General features: G+C 41.2%; 1 protein-coding gene and 1 non-coding gene across 5 annotated transcripts in view; both read right to left on the bottom strand.

Annotated features, from left to right (window-relative positions):
• The window catches only part of DYNC1I1 (dynein cytoplasmic 1 intermediate chain 1), a 296,393-nt gene that overhangs the window by 97,947 nt on the left and 182,157 nt on the right, over window positions 1-16,289 (bottom strand). For all 4 annotated transcript variants that reach the window (XM_029929298.1, XM_029929286.1, XM_029929275.1 and 1 more), the window contains one exon: window positions 9,262-9,387. In XM_029929298.1, coding sequence (XP_029785158.1) covers window positions 9,262-9,387 — 126 coding nt within the window. The remainder of the gene's footprint in view (window positions 1-9,261; window positions 9,388-16,289) is intronic.
• LOC115286172 lies at window positions 1,271-1,423 on the bottom strand. Its single transcript, XR_003905916.1, has one exon. It is a non-coding gene; the product is annotated as a small nucleolar RNA SNORA62/SNORA6 family (small nucleolar RNA).

Raw genomic sequence — 16,289 nt, 5'->3', positions numbered from 1 at the left:
ATGGAAGCCCCATGGAGAGGGGCCCTGGATCACATGTCTTTAGGAGGGACAGCTCTTAACAGGCATGCTAATTTGGTCTTGGGGGAAAGTAGAACATTTGTTAACCCCTTCCTTCAAGGTCTCCAGGGTGAGTTCATATGGCAAATGGCCAGCTGGTCTATATAGACTTCAGTGCAGCTTCAGGGGGTTCCTTTATGAAGCCTGTGCCTGAGGCAATCAGCATGCGTCATTAAGCCCAGGAAGCAAATGCACCTGTACCTAGCACGCGGCGGAGGCAGAGTAGCAGGGATGACAGTCAAGCCATACACACCAGTACAACATTACCTGTTATAGAAATTTCCAGATCATTTTGTGCTTGTTGGTAAGATGCCTTCCTCATGTTCTCTCAGTGCTCCCCTGCTGCCCAGCCACCCTGGTCCCTTCCTCTGACACCCCTAGGTCACTGTCTCCCCCATTCAACAACTACAGATGCAACGCCTGATACAAAGCGGGGCCACATCTGTGCTATCTGGATGGCGCGATACAGATTACTACATATTTAGAATTTCATTCCTGCCTATTACATCATTGTAGCTGACACTGAGTACTTACTCTGTGCCTGCTGCTAAGTGCTTTCTATACATTCACTTATTTTACTGTCCTGTATGACTTGCTGACAGTCACAGAGCTTCTGGGTGGTGGAACCCGAATTACAGTCCCAGGCTGTATGGCCTAATACTCTATACTATCCCACTATATGCTTTCCTATCTCCTAGGATTCAGTGGGTATCTCATTATCATCATTAGGAAACAAACATTTAAATGATTGGGGTGAGAGAACTGTGGAATTGTCTCAGGCTCCCTCTTCATCTGGCAGATTATACCAAAGGCACACACAGGGATCTGACCAGGGATGTGACCAATGTGAGGGGAACCAGCCGAGTGATGGGAAAAGGGCATGGTGGGGACTGGGACAAAGTGAGCAGCTCTTGGGGAGAGGGGATGGCCTCGTCCCAGCTCCAGCCAGCTGCTGTGAGGACTTGGTCATGGCGGATACTCCACAACTCTCTGTTGAATGAGTGAACAAGTGAATGAGTGAATGAAAGGATCTAAGTTAGGTGAAATTTCTTCAGGAATATGTTCAAGCAAGAAAAATAAGAATGCCAAGGTTTCGGCTTCCTTCCATGTGACTACCATGCAATGATATTGAAACAACAACATGTAAAGGGAATACTTTTACATTTTCAAAGCATGTTAACTTACTACTATAAACTGAATTATATCCCCCACATTTTTTAACTTGAATTACTATCAAACTCCACTAATTGAGCCAGAGAGCCTTGTCGTGTTAGAAAAGACTTGCCCCTCATGTAGCATACTTCCGACTCTTGTGAGTCCTACAGCCAGCCAGTGGCCTCAACTCCAAGCTCTTACAATGTCCAGATTCCTCCACAAACCTGTATGTTGAAGTCCTACCTCTCAATGTGTTTTTATTTGGAGATGGGGCCTTTAAGAGGTGATCAGCTTTAGATAAGGTCATGAGGGTGGGTCCCCGTGATGCTATTAGGCACCAGAAGAGCTTGCTTTCTGCCTCCCTCTCTCTGCCAAGTGAGGACATATCCAGAAGGCAAGGTGTCTACAAACCAGGAAAAGAGTCCTCACTGGACACCAAAACAGCTGGCACCTTGATCTTAAGCCTACCGGTCTCCAGAATGATGGGAAAATTATTTTCTGTTGTTGAAGCTACCCAGCCTATGGCATTTTTTTATGGCAGCCCCAGCAGATTAATACCCTTATATAATCTCTTTTATCCTGACAATAATCTTCAGAGGTAAATAGAAACCATTCCCTGAGAACGCCCATGCCCTTCAGACAGAGGCTACTCTGTGAATGGCTGGCTGGCAGAGTGCTGAGGACAAGGGAGGGACAGGCTGGAAAGCTTGCTCACTCGACTGTCTGGCTCTCACTGCACAGCATCAGTGATTCCTGGGGCAATTCTCTGACGGAGCACACCTGGAGAAAGCCCCCCTCAGACAGTGTTAGCGCAGGGCATGGGAAAGGAAGGAAGGGTGTTTAGGGAACTGAATAATCTTCAGTGTTGGGGTTCTGTGCCCTCAGTAATATATGCACATGAATGGGGAAGGAAAAACACTAGTTAGTCTCAGGTTTCATCATAATAGTAAACTTCAGCTTGATCACTTGCAATATGAGATCGCAAGACAAAGGAAACTTTTAAAAAATGATTTGTTCAAAGGTGTATTCTCATGGTATTCTCTGCATCATATAGCTCACTCGGTCACTTGTAAGGTATACAGCCTCCTTTGTTGCTATTTTCAGATAATGGATTGTCTATGATACAATCTGTTTGCTGTAATCTTGCTGATAATTTTAATTTCCCTAGCTGAATCCCAGTGGTCAATTCTGCTTGTGCTATTTTTTTGGGGAGAAGATTCCAGAAAGAGGGCAGATAAAGAATAAGAGCTGGCAAGGCATTTTCTCTGCTTCCAGCTTCCTGGGCCAAAAGAGAAAAAGAAGCCTCTGCAGTTTGATTTAATAAGGATCAGTGTCTAGTTCAAGCCTCAATCATCAGACCAGTCATACTCAATTGGCATGAAAGAAGTATTTCCGAATGTCGGTGTTTCATTTCAGCACGTCCATGTAAACTCTCTTGGGCTTTGTCCTAAAGGCAAGAGACAGCCTCTGTGCTGCTGTTTTTCTTGTGGGATCTATATTATTTGCATCTTTTTTGTAAGAGCTTAATTTTACGTGTACACCATATGTATTCTTCAATTTTCCATAACTGTATATGCTTCAAAAAGTGTATCACAATCTACACAACAATGGTTGAGGTGTCCTCTTCTGGGCTTCTCCAGCCTTTAGTCCATTGCTCATCACAATGAAACCTTTTTGGGTTTTACTTACATTAGTTAGCATGTCCTTTGTCCGTGGACTTTGTTCTCTAATGACGAAGCACCTATTATATACTTGGATTTTGTCACCTCGCAACTCATTTTGAATATGTTGTCCTACTTGTCAGAGAACTTTCTATTCCTTCATCCTATTACCCTTAAAGGTAAAAACTGCCAGTTATTTTACCAGCAAAACATGGGTTTATTCAGGAATAAAACAGAATTGCAATCCAAGACAAAGAAGCTAAGTCATGGGCAAGTCAGGGAACAAAGAAGAGGCATGCTTTTTAAGGAGAAAAGGGTAAGTTGGGAAGGCTGTTATGAACTAAAGTCCACTGGAGTAACTTGGGAGCTCAAAGTGTGGTGGCTTTTCATTGACTGAGCTGTTGCCTGGACAGAGGATGAGGAAAGTGCTTCCTCCCCTGGCTGGAGTAGCAGCATCCTTGTGTAAGGTCAAGTTCATCTCTTTCTTTTGGGTCTGCAATTGACTAAGAGCCATAGGGCATGAGACCTCCCCCTGCTAAAACCTCTTGACTATTTTAGTGAAGTTTCCCATTATTAATTTTCATAATTCCCTCCTTATGTTTGACTTCTACTAGGTAACCACTCCTTGCTATATTCCAGAGAAAAGCTTAGAAAATGCCTTTTCTTTTCTTTTTTTTCTTTATCAGTCAGGTCATCTGAAAGCTACCTTTCCTTTAAGTAAAATAAAAACCCCTAAGTGAAATTCTAACAATTCTCTGATCATAATACTCCGTGGAAATGCATTTAAATTAATTTATGTCTTTGTGTCTATAGCTGTTTGTAGATTTGGATTATGGACCACAAGCTGGGCTGAGGGAAGGACAAAAATTGATGGAAGAAAAAATCAAGTTCATTGCAATAAACTTCATAGTTCCACTGAGATGGCAGGAAGTCTCTTTTCCACAATGTGACAACAAAGCCTCGACAAGTCCCCCAGGTGATTCAGCAGTGTGGTCAGCTGGAAGCAGGGCTGCAAGTCCTGACCCTCCGTCCCCCTCCTGACCACCAGTCCACAGTCCCTCCTGTGCTACCTCCACTCTTTGTGAGGGCAGATCTCTTCACGGTCAGCGGGAGCTCACCCCGAACCGAACACTGGATGGCCAAAAGCCTTGGATTGCAATCTCATCTGTACCCTTTATAGAATCTTAGGTGAAGCCACACATAAGTTAATTGAACATTTTAAACACTGGCACCAATGAAGTAGTTGGTATCACCCCACTTCACGTTCTGCTTTCCCTCTGAAATAAGGAGGGTTTCAGGTTGTTGTCAGTTTCAGTCCATTGTCAAATAATCTTTAAAAAGAGAATACTAAGAACAAAGAAACCAAATCAGGAAAAAATAAAAGTAAAAATAAAAACCTCTGACCAAGCCAAGCCTCTAAATATAGCTTTCTCCACTTACCTCAATGCAGATAATTCTAAGATCTATATTCCTGATTCTATTCATTCCATTTAAAAGAGAAAGACCACACCAGGGTAAGCAATGCAGGGTGGTCAGAATGCATAATCTAATGACAGTGTGTGGAAGCCACTACAGAAGATGTCAGGAGCAATGCCAGACTGTGTGGTGGGCCCACTGGCTGATTTCTATGCACAGTCCACCAACGTTTTCCAAGCTCTTACAGAAATGAAAATAGAAAATGCAGGACTAGAGCCCACCCTGAAAATTCAGTTCAGCAAAGACATGAAACTGCCCATGGAAGTAAAAGGTATTTGGCCTTGCTATTCTTAACAAGGAGAAACAAGCCTTCATACTGCAATCTTCTTATGATTAGGCTAAAAGCCTGTCAATCTTTGCAAAAGAACACTGAGCTGATGTCTGTGTTTTGTGCATTTGCTTTCTAGTGCCTGAAATAATGTTTTTCTGAGCCATTGGATTTGTTTGCAATTATACTGTTCTGGAGAATATGAAGAATACACAAAGATCAGCAATAAATGGATAACTAACACAATATTTAAAATTGGTAACAGTACAGTCATCAAAAGGCAGCCGTTGATTCTCCCTATCTAAATTCCTTCTTCCTACTAAGCAAACTGTCTAACTTTGAAATTACTGGAACGTCGCAGGTAAATGCAGAAGCACATCAGGCCTACCTGATTTCAGTGAGACAGTGTCTAGAAGGGATCAGTCATACTAAATAAACTTTACCAAAGGTCAGAAAGGATGTAGAAGAAAGGTGATAGGTCAGTAAGTTGGGCTTTTGGGTTTTCTCATACATATTTTAATTCTGTGGGCTCTCCAAATTCTCCTTTATGTTGAGAAGATGGTGAGGAAAGCCATCTCTAGGACCATGTCTAACTGATCTCTTATAAAATGGCAGGCTGCCAAAAATACATCTTGAATGAACTACACAGCCTTTGCTCGCAAGCCTCATGTGGCCACCTCACTGTGGAACGTGGCCTAGCTGATGGCATGATACAGTTGGTAGAGTGGGCCTTGGTTCCAGTATAGGTTCTGCTGCTCGTGAGTCGCAGAACCCTTCCAGTACAACAGAGAGAGTAACATCTTTGCTCTCTCCCTGTTGTAAGGATCAATGAGATGATAAAGGGAAGAGCACTAGAAAAATGCAAAATAGAGACAAATGCAATTATCACTGTAATTATTTGAGTTCAGTGCATTGTAACCAAACTGCCCTTATTATCCCCACAATGGGCATATACTAACTCATCTATTATTTCCCTGGCTGCCCAAGTTACCCCTGGTGTGGTCTCCCACCAGCTCAGGCATACTCAATATTACAGCACTTAGGCTTTCTTTTGGTAGTCACTGGTACTACCTGGTTTTTATCCTAATTTCATGGATATCCACTTAGCAAGGTGTCTCACTATCTATCGCAAAATAAATGGTACTCTCCAGTTCACATTGTCCCTCTGTCATATTCAATGTGGTCTTGAGCCTGTTCCTGAAAAACAAGTTTGGGTCTTCTGATCATTCACCACAGAGGCAGATTCCAGCCACGAGAGAGCTGAGGGAAAGAGTGTGGGTCTGTGGGGCGAGGGTGGGTAAGTGGGAAGGGGTAAAGGAACTGGTTAAGAAATTTCTCAGTTTGAGTTGAGTAGAAGATCAGTATTAGGAAATAAAGTCAAGAAACAGAGTTCTAGATTTGGTCAAAGAGGAAAAGGGAAGTGTGGGGCAAGAAGAAAAGTCCCACACTTCCAAATTAAAAAGGCTCACTAGTTTGTCACCTTATCATCCCTTTTCTTCGTCTCTCCTCTACATCCTGGTCTTTCATGCATATTCATATTACCGCATATTTAAACGTCCTGGCAGCTTTTAAAAATGCCCAGGCTGGACCGCAGACTAATGAAATCAGAATCTCTGCTGGTGGAATGCAGACATCAGTAGTTCCTAAAGAGGTCCAAGTGATTGCAGTATCACCAGGATGGTGAACATGACTCTGTTCCATTTCTTATCTATTCACCCATCCTCCATGCCACATACCTGGAGATGTTATATGGCTGAATCACCTACTAATGTGCAGGAGGCAATACATGTGCTTTGTGGTAAAAAAGACCTGATTTCAAAATTGGCTTTGCTAATCACAGGCACTCAACTTAGTTTCATAACTTCTCTGAGCTGCAGGTTCCCATCTGGAGAGTAACACAGGTTCATGACAATGAATGTAAAGATATAAAGAGTAGATTCTCAACACATATGAGTATTTTTTTTCCATAAATTCAATGTCATGGAGACCTTCTCCATGTCCTCTAATCGTATGCATCAACTTGGGTAGGCTATGGCACCTAGTTTTATTCAGGTACAAGTCTAAATGTCAGTATGAAAGTATTTTTTAAATGTAATTTACATGTAAATCAATAGACTTTGAGTAAAGTAGATTATCCTCCATAATGTGGGTGGGCCTCATCCAATCAGTTTAAAGCCTTAAGAGCAAAGACCAGTTTCCTGAAGAAGTACCAATTCTAAATCTTTGTCTCTGTCTCTACATCTCTCTCTCTCTCTCTCTCTCTCTCTCTCTCTCTCTCTCTCTCTCTCTGCTATTACTTCTATTTCTCTGGAGAAATCTGACTAATAATACAGCAGAGATCCTTAGAAGGCTTCTAATAATATTTGCCATGCCCACCTCTCCCTTTTCCTTCATTTCAGAGAGGGATCAAAGCTCTTTCCCGTTCACCTTCTTGAAGCTGGTGATACATTCTACCCCCTACATTAAGGTCAATTTAAGAGAAATAATTTTGGATCAGAAATTAAGTACTGTGGTGGTATTTAGCATTTAGGTTTCCTTAAGATTTTGTAAATGCATCTTTCATGAATATGAAGGGCCATTATATGAACTACTTATCATTATATCTGAGTAGCACAATCATGATGTTCAATACCTTAAAACATGTGTGGTTAAAGTCTGTAGATTTTGTTTGATACCTAGATATCAGAGCCTTCAGAGTCTTTTGCACATGTCATTTAACCAATTCCAAAGTTTAAAAGTATTAGAATCCTCACTTTTCTCCCAGTGAAAAGGCTGGGCTGAGTTTAGAACCTCCACCCACTTCTGGTCACCAGAAGTGAAGAAGTGATGATAATAGTAGGAATTTGAGGGATAACAGATATTTTAGTCAATATCTTTTGGTCAGATATGGAGAGTAATTTTTTTTTAATCAGGAGTTTATTTTCTTCTTAAATACATATATAGGATAATTTAAGGGAGAAACTAAAAATGAAATTAAATGTGCATTGGTGAAATCTTCAGTAAATGATCTCAAAGTTACAAGGACAGGAAAGAGAAGATGCTCCTTTCAGTCAATACTGGTATTAACTATTTTGTGATAAAATAGCTACTTTTGAAATTCCAGTTAATTCCAAAGACCTTGGAAGTCTGCTTCTTCATTCAGCATTATTAGATTCCTACTGACCTGTCTACTACACAGTGCTGTGAATAGTAAGCATATTATCAAATTGTTATTGTTACAGGCTATATAATAAACTTAGAATATGATAAACATATACATAGAGCAAAACAATAAAATGTGTTTCCTCATACTTTTAAAAAAAATCAAGACAAGCTTTTTGCAATATCAAAATAGCTTAAATGGCACTGTTTTACAAAAATGTGCTTCTGCTTATCCCATAATCCTTTTAGTATTTTCCTGGTAATTCAGCGAACTTTTTAAACTGAACAAAATTAGGATTTGTGCTCCTATGTTTACAGAAAGAGCATATCAAACTGACAAATTTGATAATCTTAAAAAAAAAAAAGAAAGAAAAACTGTTCTTATTTCAAAGGTCCAAAAAATAAGGGTTATTTACTATGGCGACCTAGACTTCTTGTTGTTTTTAAGATAGTAAATTAGAAAAACATGGCCAGAGTTAGAGGTTACTCAATCAGGTTGAAGCTGGGACTTTTATTCCAGCAGCTCCTGTTCCCCAAATTATATCTGATAATGTTCTAAAGTCTAAACATATTTTAGTTCAAAATGATACCCAGCTCTTAGATATAAAATGTCACCAAGCTTCCAAATATCAACAGGTTTACCCACCCTCCTCAGCTAGTGTATTTGTATTCAGAGTAATCTGCTGCTAAGTACCTCTGAATTGTAATATTTGAAAAACTGAAACTTTGAGCTGGTATGTTTGTTTTGTATTTTCCTATGCATAATCACAGCATAGGAACATTAATAAAGGGGTTGGTGTATTGGCCAGTGTGGAGGCCTATTATTTAGGCAGAGTCATGGCAACGGAGTAAAGCTGAATGCGTGCAAGTGTAAAATACACCTCAGCCTGTATTATGTTGAATAGAAGAGAAGACAAATGTGTCAAAAGACACAAGGAGTAAAATATCCAAAACTGTTTTAAATGATCTTGGCACTTGCAAACTAAAAACGACATCTGCATTTCTCAAAATTCAAGAAAGATTCATGATAAGTACTCCCCTATACCAGCTACAAAAATTTTATTATCTGGAAGCAAGATGGCACCTGTAAACTTAAAATTGGCCAAATTCCATTGAACTACATCTCAGAGAGAGGAAGAAACTTGAAATGGTAGTGATCTGAGGGTGTCCACATGGGTTGGCAAGCATTTGTTGCTGCTAAGCAGAGGAAGTGGTACACCAGGATTTCTTCATAAGCGTGAGCTCTTTATAAACTCATCCTCATGGGGGCTGTTTTAAATAGAAAGAAAATGACACACAGTCCCCAACTGGGCTTCCTCACTCTTTGGAAAGAGTTGCCACTTTTCCCAAACGTTAGGTTACTGTGGGGGAATTTTCCAAAACTGTCAACAATTCCATTTTTAAACTGGGTTCTTCCTCTCCACATAAGACAGATGCAAGGCAGCCTGAATTATATTTGGTCTAGTAGGAGACGTAAGTTATTTTTACTCTGCTGACTCCTACCTGACAGTGGAAGACGTATTCTGGTGTGGTTTTCTTAAACTTCATGTTCCAGACCAAGGCCACTCCATCTGGTTCATGGGGAGCATCTTCGTTGTTGTTGTAGGAAGCAACCATCAGCTCGGGGTACTGGACGGAAAAGGTCACAAGGATGAATTGTCAAGTTGCCAGCACAAGGGAAACTTCCTTATTCCAACAGATGCATGCTATATTATGTGATTGTAAAGAGCACTTTTTAGAAATATAATTTATTGTCAAATTGGCTAACATACAGTGTGTACAGTGTGCTCTTGGTTTTGGGGTAGATTCCTGTGATTCATCCCTTACAAACAACACCCAGTGCTCATCCCAACAAGTGCCCTCCTCAGAGCCCATCACCCATTTTCCCTTTTCCCCCATACCCTCCATCAATCCTGTTTGCTCTCTGTATTTAAGAGTCTCTTATGGTTTGCCTCCCTCTCTGTTACTATTTTTTCCCCTTCCCTCCCTCCACAGTCTTCTGTTAAGTTTCTCAAGTTCCACATATGAGTGAAAACATATGGGATCTGTCTTTCTCTGACTGACGTATTTCACTTAGCATGACTCCCCTAGGTCCATCCACTTTGCAACAAATGGCCAGATTTCATTCTTTCTCATTGCCATATAGTACTCCATTGTGTATATATACCACATCTTCTTTATCCATTCATCAGTTAATGGGCATTTAGGTTCTTTCAATAATTTGGCTATTGTTGAAAGCGCTGCTAGAAACATTGGGGTGCATGTGCTCCTATGAATCGGCACTGCTATATCCTTTAGATAAATTCCTAGTAGTGTTATCACTGAGTTGTAGAGTAGTTCTATTTTTAATTTTTTGTGGAACCTCCACACTGTTTTCCAGTCCAGTTTGGATTCCCGCCAGTAGTGCAAGAGGGTTCCCGTTTCTCCACATCCTCGCCAGCATCTGTTGTTTCCTGAGTTGTTCATTTTAGCCACTCTGACTAGTGTGAAGTGATATTTCAGTGTGGTTTGGAATTGTATTTCCCTGATGATGAGTGACATTGAGCATCTTTTCATGTGTCCATTGGTAAAAGGCACTTTTTTAACATCCTGGCATACTTAATACCAACGACTACTTCAGCCTCTTACAATCTGTTGTCTGCTTCCAATGTTCTGGGTGTGCTTAACACAGTCACCAATAACTACCAAACTGCACACATTCTTGGACCTCTCTGTATCATCCAACATTTGGGCTTCTCCCTCCTTTCTATTATATTGGCTCCCATACATCTTTCTCTCCCAATTCTTTTCCTCACCATTCTTTTCAGTTGCTATAGGTTTTTCTAATACCTATATTCCAATGGAATGTGTGTGTGTGTGTGTGTGTGTGTGTGTATATATATATATATGCATTTACATATATACATGTATACATAATACATACACACACTTCTGTTAGAAGATGGTCCTTATAACTTTAGACATAGACTTTTTTCCTATCAAAAATGATTAAACTTAAGTCTTCTAGGTGGCTGCAGGAAGTTACAACTGGTTGATGCAGCGGAAGTAATCATTCTTTATTAGAAAATTCTCCTCAGTGACAGAATCAAAAGCCCATTAGCAAAGGTCTTTGATTCAAAGCCCAATCAAAGAAACTAATATCCAGATAAAACAGAAGTCTCCAGACTGTCCATCTGAAGTTTAACTATGTCACATGTGAAAAGCAACTCTGTAAACACAACAGCACTACCACAGTGGCCAATGAGCAGCCAGATGTGTCTGCAATAATATCCCACAGCTCCACATCTGGGTCTCATAGTTGGCTCCCACTTGCAGTTTTTTTCTTTTTTCCATTAAAAATAGTTGAAATCATTTGGCTTTAAACCTCGTTTTGAAAATAGAGTGAGTTTTAGTAAAATTCCAGTGAAATGCCTTTGGCATAATTTCTGTTACCGGCATCATAAATACTAAAGATAGTGATTTAACTCATATCTGATGCAAGCTTTTATGATTTCAAAGTCTCTTCTTATGTGTCTTTTCCTGTCGTTTGTCTGAACATGACTAGTCCTTTTTACTTACTCTCAGGTGAAAAATAAATCTCTGAACAATTATTTAAAACTTGAATATTAAAATTACAATGTTAAAGGGAATTTGGACAACTATGAAGTTCATAATTAGTCACCAGGCTGAATTATCTAATCTTTAACCTCGGTGAATTTTACTGGAGATCACCAGATCCCCTCTCAAGCTATTTGTTCTTACAGAGAAATAAAGTCGGATATTTATCAGAGAAGAAGGAACCAACATGTTTTCAGGGACTATGTGTTAGATGTTGAGCTGAGTGATACATTCCCTCATTGGATCCTTGCCATCCTCAGGAGCAGAGGTGGTTTTCCCAACCCTACAGACGAAGAAGCAAGGATCTCACGGTAAGTGACTCATTGCGACTTATGTTGCTAATAAACAAAGAAGTGAGAGCCTTACTCAAAGTCCGTTTGGCTTCAAAGGCCATGTCCCTTCCAGTCCACTGTGGCATGTTTCCAGTGCCTCCCACATATATGTAATTTACTACACCAGGTGAAATGTGGGACAAGAATGCCAACAATAACACGCTCTGCTCTATAGGAGCTCACCCTTAAGTAGAGGGAGATAAGACACATGTATGAATAACTATAATGCAAACTTAAAGGCACAGCATGATATGTGCTAAGGTGCAAGTGTAGACAAGGTTCCTTAGAAGTACAGAGGAGGAAAGAACCACCTTAGCTGGGATGGGAAGTGGCAGGGAAAGAAACTGGAAAAGACATTTAAGAAGAAAGGATCCACGCAGTGGGTCTTGTCAGTGGGTAGGTTATTAGGAGAGAAGAGAGAAGGGAATGTGGCCAAGGGTACAAATATGAGTGCAGGAGATTCCTCTTGGTCATCTGCCTGGTTCACAGCGATTCTCTCATTTTTGGAGATTCCCTCAATACACAGGTATCTAGCTTCTCAGGGACAATTAATTCATTGCAGGGTTGCTCCTTGATCCAGCTCAGATCGCATCCCTTGAACTGGCTATATGGTAAATTTTGAACTGAGACACAGAACCTGTGGCCTGGCATATGAGTCAGGTTATGACAGCATCTGTTGGTGAGGTCCCTCAAGTGGCCTGGATTTCTATGCTTCCCGAGTCCCAGTTCTTCTTTTCCATGGATTTCCTAAGTGCACGGCGCCTCCCCAGTAAATCACCCTTTTTGCTTACGCTAACCAGAGGTAAAGTGTTCTTAACTAATGCAGCGTGGAGCATATTCAGGAGGTGTCAGGTTGTAGCATTTGGCTGGGGGCAGGTTATATGAAGGTGTAAACAAGAAAAAAGGGTGGGAAATGTGTCTGCACATCCCCAGAGACGTTGCTGAGTACAGGCTGATGATGATATCAGATCTTACTCTGGGGACAGTAGGAGTTCTAGTCAGCAGCTACGAATACTACTGCCACTACTGCCTACACTATGATGCCGCATTCATTGAGCACTTCCCATGTAATAGATGCTTTTTAAGTCCTACTACTTTAAGTATATGAATGTAATATTCATGTAATATTCATAGTAAGCAGATGAGCAAATTATTATTATTATCATTTTATGAATGAGGACACTAAAAGCAAAGAGAAGCCAGGCAACTTGCTCAAGGTGATACTGAGAGTTTATAAGTAATCGTTACAAATATTAATCTGGTCAAAGTACTTACAATGACTCAACAGTGTACAGATTGGAGGTAGAAAGACCAGTTAGGAAGCCACTTCCTAAGATAAGCAGGAAGTAGAAGGCACGGCATAAAGTCCGTGCCAAATGCACCTGCTAGTGGATTTGGACTGGTATCCGTGGGAGTCTTCTTGTACTGTGAACTTGATTGGATTTGGAAACTAAGTAAACTATTAAAGTTACTCAGGTTTGTATCTTGGAGAGATGCAAAGTTAGAGGATACAATTTACATGGGAGAGGAGTGTATACAGAAGGAGTAAGGTCATGCATGTGGTTCTGCACAAGTCTGGAAAAGCTATTGTGTGGTATGTGGACAGCATTATTGACTCCCAGTGTTCAACAACAGTCATGAATGACAAAGCTGACAGAATTGCCTGAGTGCCACTGTTTCTTCTAGGGAATGAAGTTTGGTGAATATTTTACAAATGTTGTAATGTTAAAGTGTTCTTGCTTGAGAAGCGTAGGAGATCAAAGAAAAGCCATGCAGAAACCTTACAGTTTCTTCCTTTTTCTCCCCTCTGTTCCACTCAGGTCAACACTCTAGTCATACACGCCACTACTAGACTCCAAGACTGTGCCTCTCCCCCACTCTTCTTTCTTGATATTACTGAATCGCATCGATTCATTTAGAAGTCGGCAGCCCATAACCATATAAACCTGTTCCTTTGAACCCCATAAAAATCTTATGATGTAGGAGCTGAGAATTCTAATTCCTTTTTCTCATGCTTCCTATAAAATATGCTTTTCAGAATTGCAAATCTCTCCTCTACAGTATAGATGAGCAGGTTATCCAAAAATGGTGAAAAGTACATGTGGTCTCTTCGTGGTAGAGCTTCTGCCCTTTACAGTTTCAGTTCTTGCAAAACACCATCACACAGAACTCCACGTGGAAACAAATCCTTCCCCGCCAGTGTGGCCATCACACGCTGTGGCCAGGCAGGGACCAGTCCTGCTGCTGCGCTCCCTGCCAATTCCTCGGGGAGCGTTATCAACCGACCCGAGAACACGGCAGAGGTTGCCTTTGAGGAATGTTTCAGATAAGGTTCCTGTGTAATTTCCAGACTCAGAACAAGTGAACAAGCCGAGCTAAGTGTCTCCTCAGGCTTGGATCTAGTTTCTGTGCACACCCGAGCGTGCTCACAGACCACCCACACACTGGCGGGAAGTGGCTGGGCCAGCCCTGCTTATATTAGTCTCTGCACGATCATGCACTGTGTGCTCTGTTGTTTGGATGTAAAAGGAGGTTCAAGAGGAGAGAACACTGGCCCACTCGGTGTCTGATGACAGTCCAGTTGGGAGGGATTACACTGTTCTCCAGTAGGATTAAATGGGACTCTTTACAGCATCTGTTTCACAGCTCTGCCTAGAACACACTCCCCTCCCCTCTATTTGTCGAAATCCCAGTCCCCGTTCCCACTCCTGTACTTCCTATCTGCCCCATATCATTCAGCACTTATAGCCTCTCTTGGTTTCAGATTCAAAAGCCCTTTGTGAAAGGCAGTGGTAAAGAGAAGAGCCCTGAAGTGCAAAGGACTTGAGTTCAAATCCCCTTACTACCACATCACAGCTGAGTGACTCTTAGCAAGTTACTTGGCTTCTCTGAGCCTCAGTTTCTTCAGATGCAAAATGGAAATAGTAATGGTGGCTGCCTCATCTGAGTTATGAGGCTGAAATAAGGTAATGCCTTCAGAGCAGTTGGCGCAGTGCTTGGCACATAAGAAACACAAAAGTTAGCCATGATTAAAAAAAAAGCTAGCCATGATTATTATTCCCAATAAAAATATACACTGTAAGAAAACAGATACGATGCTGCACATACATCCCCAGAGCTTATTCCTATTTTCCTCATTGCTCCTATGTCATTGTCATTGCTGGAAGGAACAAACATAGCATGGCTGTTACAAACTTGGTCTCAGAGATCATACCACCTGAGTTCAAACTCTGGCCACCTCACAGCTGGGCTGTGTGCCTTTGTGCACATAATTTAACTGCTCAGTACTGGGTAATTTGTCAAGTAGTTGAGTTGGCTCTTCAGCAAAGTGACTTTTGGTAAATTTGCCTACTTTCACTCTGAATAGCACACTAAGGAGCACAGGCTTTTCTCTTATAGGCAATAGGGAGTTTTAATCCAGGGAGTGGAGTGATCAGATTTGCATTTTAGAAAGGTTACTAGGCTAGGGGTCCAGAGGGAAAACTGTAGATGAACAAGCATGGACGTAGAAAGACCAGTTAGAAGGTTAGCAATATCACAGATGTAAGGTGATAAATACATGAGTGGAGAAATGGACAGTCTGTCTTTGTGACAGACTGGGTCCGGGAGGTTAAGGGGAAAAAGTTGCTAATGTTAATGATGCAAGTTCTGCTTTAGGCCCTTGGGTATACTGTGATGTCTTTAACTTGGAAAGAATGCAGTGGGGGAAAAATGCGGATATGTGAAAATAGTGAATTAGTGATTACAGATTCTAGGAGACACCTGAGTGGATCTGTCTGGTGTGTAAAGTGGAATTAAGGAGGGAGATGCGGGGGGATATAAACAGGCTACCACATGGTGGCTGAATCCATAGAAGCGGAAGAGATCTCCTCCAGACAGCATGTTGGGAGGCCAAGGAGAGGCTGGGGGCACAACCACAAGGACCACAGCAGTGTATGAGAAAAAAGAAGTTTGGGGGAAGTCTGAGAACTAGCAGAGAGTAATGCTGTGGAACTCGATGGAAGGATATTGTTTTTAGAATATGGGGAAGTCAACGAAGGTGGATGACAGCGAAGTCAGGGCAGATGAGAGCTTAAAATAGCCACAAGATTTGATGCATAGGAAATCACTGGTGATCTGAATAATAGCAGTTTTACAGACAAGATGGCCCGGCTCCTTGTCTGGTACCTAGCATATAGTAAGAACTCAATGCATATGAATAACAGAGTGCAAAACTTAAACTGGAAGTTTAAAAAGAAAAGAAAGTTTAAAAAGAAAAAGTTTCAGGAAAGAAAACCAAGAGGCATAGAAAAAGAGGGTAGGCTAGTGAACGTATCTAAAGAAATGGAGAAACTCTCTTATTTTTAAAACACAAATGCTCACTCAACCAACTGAGCCACCAAGGCGTCCCATGAAACTAGACCACACCATACACAAAAATAAGATCAAAATGGCTGAAGGACCTGAATGTGAGACAGGAAACCATCAAAACCCTCGAGGAGAAAGTAGGGAAAAACCTCCTAGACCTCCACCGCAGCAATCTCCTACTCGACACATCCTCAAAGGCAAGGGAAATTAAAGCAAAACTGAACCCTTGGGACTTCATCAAGATAAAAAGCTTCT

Source organism: Suricata suricatta, chromosome 2 (genome assembly GCF_006229205.1).
Source record: "Suricata suricatta isolate VVHF042 chromosome 2, meerkat_22Aug2017_6uvM2_HiC, whole genome shotgun sequence".
Lineage (NCBI taxonomy): Eukaryota > Metazoa > Chordata > Mammalia > Carnivora > Herpestidae > Suricata > Suricata suricatta.
The sequence above is the reverse complement of the archived record's forward strand: the minus strand, read 5'-3'. Positions and strand labels throughout refer to the sequence as shown.